This window comes from Trachymyrmex septentrionalis, unplaced genomic scaffold (assembly GCF_001594115.1).
Source record: "Trachymyrmex septentrionalis isolate Tsep2-gDNA-1 unplaced genomic scaffold, Tsep1.0 scaffold30, whole genome shotgun sequence".
NCBI classification, from domain to species: domain Eukaryota; kingdom Metazoa; phylum Arthropoda; class Insecta; order Hymenoptera; family Formicidae; genus Trachymyrmex; species Trachymyrmex septentrionalis.
In genome coordinates, this window is record NW_017305463.1 from 435,641 (window position 1) to 441,788 (window position 6,148).

The 6,148-nt window shown below is 24.1% G+C and overlaps 1 protein-coding gene across 1 annotated transcript in view; it reads right to left on the reverse strand.

Moving 5' to 3' along the window:
- The window catches only part of LOC108749562, a 21,331-nt gene that overhangs the window by 1,695 nt on the left and 13,488 nt on the right, over positions 1–6,148 (reverse strand). Inside the window, exons 9-16 of the mRNA XM_018488338.1 lie at positions 4,403–4,918; positions 3,639–3,850; positions 3,288–3,426; positions 2,784–3,061; positions 2,219–2,587; positions 1,707–2,042; positions 1,375–1,528; positions 1,087–1,262 (exon numbers count right to left, since the gene is read on the reverse strand). Coding sequence (XP_018343840.1) covers positions 1,087–1,262; positions 1,375–1,528; positions 1,707–2,042; positions 2,219–2,587; positions 2,784–3,061; positions 3,288–3,426; positions 3,639–3,850; positions 4,403–4,918 — 2,180 coding nt within the window. The remainder of the gene's footprint in view (positions 1–1,086; positions 1,263–1,374; positions 1,529–1,706; positions 2,043–2,218; positions 2,588–2,783; positions 3,062–3,287; positions 3,427–3,638; positions 3,851–4,402; positions 4,919–6,148) is intronic.

Consider the following 6,148-nt stretch of genomic DNA (forward strand, 5'->3'; position numbering starts at 1 on the left):
GTATGTTGTAACCAGTGTATTATTTTTTTTATAAGTCTCTTAATTTTATATACTAGTCCCTATAGTCTTTACATAATTATGTATAAGCAATTTTTTTTACATTTCAAAACAGGATTTTTTCAAAAACAAACAATTTTAGTGCGAAAATTATTCTTTTAATTATTTTTTTTATGTTTTCTTATTATTATTACACTCATTTTTATTAGACAAAAAAAAACGTAAATAAATATGTATATATTTTATATAATATTGTTTATATAGTTATGGATATTCATAATATTCATGTTTATGTATATGTATGCATATTTATAAATATTTATGCATAAAAGAATATTTTACTGAATAATATTTTATCAATATTTCCGCTATTTCATTGTAATGATACTATTCATTGTAATGAATAGCTGAAGCGAAAAAGTAATATTGCTGTAATACTACGTGCTAATGGTATACTAGAAGCTATTGTACATTCTTTTATTTTAAAGAAGTCCATGTTTTTATGTATAACTCAAATGTATAGTATATTACTTTAAGTGAAATTATTATTTGGATAATTATAAATTGTGTAATAAATTAATTAATAAATTCATAGCAAGTAATAATTACTTCTTTACAAGCAGTAGGAAAGTGTGAGCAGTAGAAAGGCACGATGATCTTTCAATATAATTTTGAATATTATCAAAGAACTGGAAAGGATACGGGCAATAGGAATCAAGAATGCGCAGAAGACGTAGCGCAAATAATATATCTATGAAGTGTGAAATTTCTTTATTCATTAAAACGCGCTTTGAATATTACAATAAAATAACATATAATAATAATGCTTCATAACAATTCTTCATAATTGTGTGTGTATGTGTATGTGCGTGTGTGTGCGTGCGCGTATGTATACTATTAATATATTAATTAGCACAATGATTTAATCCAATGTAATATATTATAATTGTACATTTCCATGTTATGTGTCAATTTTTATTTATACGTAACAAAAGAAAATTTTAATACATTATTCCGTAGAATATATATAATACACTTATATATTTAATATTTTTAACATTTATTTTTGTAACAAAAATCCATAGATAATATTTCCAAATTTAATTTTTCGCCATACATTTTTGCCTCTAAAATTGTTAGTCGGTTTTTATGAACTGCAGCCAAAAAATGTTTTTTTCCTAAATTATTGAAATTTCTTACTTTAAAGTTGTATAATTTATCAACTTTTATTTGTATAATATTTCGATGCACAAAACCTTCGATACCTTGAAAACAATTTTTTGAAATGTAACAATTATATTATTTTATAAATACAAAAAAAATTTTTTTTCTTTAATTTCTTCTATTTTTATTAATTTTATAATATAGTATAATTACCTTTATATTCGTACACTTGGATAATATCATTATTTTCTACGAAAACGAGTAATGTTCCGAGAAATCCATCAAAATTTAGAACCAAAAATGATTTTGGTTGACGTGCTTTTATTGTTTGCAGAATTTTTGTTTGTGAAATGTCATTTTTGCACAACTAGATAAAATAATATGATTAATATGTTATAATATAATTACGTAACACACATTAATACAGCAAAAGTTTTATGGAGAGAAAATGTTTTTTTGTAATATTATATTACAATAAATAGTAATTATCCAATTATAAAATAAGCTACATAATAAAATGAAAATAAAAATTATTTTTAACTTACATATATATAATCTTGGCTGACTTCTTCATTATAGTGAATATATTCTTCTTTTTTATTAATACCTGCTTTAAAAGTCAATACGCTGCCACAACCAAGACAAGTTTTTAAACGTGTGTCGTTTGAAGATCTTTCTTGCAAATCATAAGATTGATTAGTTAATACAACAGGATCGTTATTTGAAACCAAATTTAATGTCTCATTTTTGTACGAGGTAAGAGTCTTTATATCCAATTGCATATTAGATGGTGCAATTTTAAGATTCTTTTGAATCATTGCTGTAAATCCATCTTGATATAAATTCATAATGTCTGTGGCATTACCAAGTTCTAATACATGCTATGAGAGAAAAAATAATATAGAACAAATTAGCAGAATTTATTGTTATAAGAAGAAAGTACTTATTTTATAAATATTTTTTATCTTCATTTAATTAAGAAATTTTTGTTTAATATACATTTTGCATATATTTTTTTTTCATTTATGCATGTGCCTACGCATTATAATAAACTTACCAACATTCTATTATTTTCCAATTTCCATAAATTACTAAGACTTCTACCACAGGTTCGTTTTGCGGTTGTAAGCAAGTATAAAACGGGATTTAATTTAAAAAACATCCATTGATCAATTAATCCAAAATCGGATATTTCATCGATCACTTGAAAATCAGTTTGAGTATATAATAGAAGTTTTATATGGCAAATGTTGTAATTTATTAACATATAATCCATATCATTTATTTCGACAGTAAGGATGTTATAAATGTCTCCATCAAATTCTTGAATTTTTAAGTAATCAAACGTGTTAAATTTATATATCTGTTTTATAGCATTGCATTTGAGTATATCCAAGTGCAATGCATACACGTTATTTAAATCCTTCTGTAAAAGATAAAATTATATTTAGAGCATAAACAAGTGAGAACGTTGGATTCTTGCACAGAACAAATTTAATAATGTAATATTACTAAATTGCAAAGAAATATTAATTTTTAAATCTGATAAGATTCTCATTATTTAATAAAATTCTTATTGTCAATATTAATTTATTTTATTATAAATACTATAATTTTCTTACATATGTTTCCTTGGTAATATGATCTATTTCAGGATGTTCTCTTGTTAACATTGATGATGTGTCAGTGATATTAATTTCATTCAAAAATTCATTTCCATTAACGTTCTTTTCAAAATAAACATTTCCATGCACTCTCCACTTTCCAGATATAATCTGTTTTGCTTCGTTCATTGTCTTTATTACTGCTTCTTGCCAATTAATTGGGTTTATTCTGTTTAGAAGACCCAAAACCATGAGATTTTTATCAAGGATAACTGGAGTTTTGAATATAAAGTTTCCTAAACAAAAATTATGTAAATATATTATTTAAATTGTTTTTATCATTAGCGTTTTAAAGATTATTCAAAAGTATTCATGCTGAGTGCTATTAAACATTAAAAGCTAGTTCGTTCACTGAAAAGTTCGTACAATGTAAAAAAAGGTGTTGTATGCACGTGCTAGGCATTTAAACTTGAAAATTTTATGGCATTTATAAAACTAATTGTCTTATTTCTTAATTTCTACCTGTTAGAGTATCGTTTGCAGTTGAAGAAACAATTTTCGTTGGTTTAAAATTATTGATTAAATGAGCATTGAAGTTATGGTACGCATAAATATTTCCTTGTATCTTTATATATCCTGTAATATTCTGATTACCATATGTCTGTAAAAGAAGCAAATACAACTTTATTGTATATATAATTTTAATTTTAACTTATGCATTGGAAGAAACAAAAGAAGAGACTGAAATAGTATAATATGTTATGTCTAAATAATCTATATTATTTTGTTGAAACATTTTCAACATCTTATGTTTTATTTGATAAATTTATTCCAAACAATAAAAGTTTTATTTTAATTTGACGTTCATTATACCATGAAGGTGTCCGTATAGATATCTTCTATATGGTAGGTGTTAATATGTCCTGATATCTGAATGTTTTTAACAATAATATTAGTACAATTAAGTTTATCGATCATAATAAACTGTCGCATATTTAATAAAATCAACAGATTCATTTGTAAGTCATTGATCTGCATGACTTTTATATTTGTCTGGGAAGTCACATTGTTGACTGTTATTCGTGCTGAAATGAAAAACAAAATTTCATATACTTCAAAATTAAGTATTTAATTATTTGCGATGATGCATACTTTAGTAATTTATTATTAATTTCAAATAACATATATAATAAATTATATATGTTACACATCATTTACAATAGATATTAATTGCTGTAAAAAAAGAGAAATTATAAAGTTGTTTAATAAACTTTTATAAAAAAAACTTGTGTTGAGTAGAATAATTTAAATTGATTAAAAGGAAAAAATTTGCTACAAATTATTTTATAAGTACATATAATTTTACAAAAAATTTTTTAAATAATTTTAAATAATTAAATAATTTTTTACAAAACATACAAATTCTTTGCAAAACATACAAATAATTTAATTTTATGAAAATATGACATTGATTACAAATCGATGATTACTGATTTGTATATTTTTCTTCTAATTTTCTTCTATATTTTTATTATTTTTGAATTTTGAATAAAGAAGCCTGAAGTTATTATTTATTTGCTTTTATGAGCATATATATATATATATTTTAATTAATATAAAAAAAAATCGATAATTACCTGGAAAATATTTAGGTTTATTAAGGGCAATAACATTTTCCTGAAAGTCTTCCATATCAACTTTCATAATGGTATATGATTGTAATTTATTTTTTACTACGAGATTTTTTTGTAGGTAAACATTTTCTCTGAACATAACTTTGGTATTAATTGAGAAAGGTTTATTGATATAAACAACATTTTCATAAAATCTACATAAATCTAAATTGTTTAAGCTGCCGTCGATATTAAATGCATTATTAAATGTAATTGAATTTTTAAATAATTTTAGTCCAAAAATTGTAACATTTGTATCATTTTTAAAGATCATAGTCTTGAAGACAGTGTTTAACATTGATCCTTGAATCGACCCACTTACGTTCAATCTTATTACAGAAGCAGTCTCAATGAAGTAAACGTTACCACGAAAAGCATAAGAATTATCCTTATCTTTAAACCTATTTGTGAAATCGCTTAAAAAAACAGAATTTCCAATCTTGCCAGTTGTATTAAAATTTCTTAGAATCGTGACCGAGCCTCAAAGAAAAAGAAAGAAATTAATTTTGTTATTATAAAAAGACTACAAAAATAAAAAAGAAAAGATTAAGACAAAAACATAAATAAATAATTATAAAATATTATAGATAATTATATATATAATTAATAAAAGTTTAAATAAATATACAAATAAATTTTAATCTTCTAATGATGTCACTAATTTATATATACTGGAGAATGAAAATAACTCGTTACTTATAACTGTAAGCTATTACTATTATAAGTTACTTTTTCTGGTAACGGACTGATAACGACGTTATCTTTTTTTTTGTAACTGTAACGTAGTTACATTATTTTGATAATCAAAACAGTTTCTTTTTACCGTTTACAGTTACTTTTATTGTTATTTTTTATATTTTTAATGTACTTATGATATAATTTTGTATATATTTAATTTTTGGCCGGTATTCATAATTTATTCTTAAATCAAGACAATTTTAAATAATGCCGTAAGAAGCTCATACGACTCTGTGATTGGTTTATGATATTTTAAGAATGAGCAATTAATAACCAATGAAACAAAGCTGTAAATAAGGACAAACTTTATGAATAACAATCTTTATTTTTATGGCATGTACTACAAAATTTATAATTAAAACTTTTTAACAGCGGATTGTGTTTTAAAACCAAAAATTTAATTGACGCGTGATTTAGAACCAGATATATATACAGGGTGTCGCATAATTCAGAGTTCGTGGATTAGTAGAGCGGATTAAATTGAGATGGAAAGTCCTCTACCATTTTACAATTTTCGCAATAGTTAACGAGATATTAATTTTAAAAGATCACCGAATACGCGCGTCCGCCCGGCCTACTACTATCAAATGTATGCCTACTACCTGCTCAGTACGCGGGTCGCCAGGAATAAAAATGACCTGACAAGGCTTGAGAAAATACGGTGTTAAAAAATTCTGAAAAAATTCTTAGAGCTCTATGAGAAGAAAATAAATAATTTTTATCTCTTGCAGTATTTCTGTAAAATTGATAGATTTGAATAAAAAATTATTGAAGACCAATTTTTGATAATTTTTAGTAATTAATATCTTGCTTACTATTGTGAAAATTATAAAATGGTAAAGGACTTGTCTTCTCAGTTTAGTCCATTTTGATAATGTGCGAAAGATCTATCGTTATCAAACACCTTGTATATATATATATATATATATAGGTATATATACACCGGGCGGCAATAAAGGATTCCGACAAGGA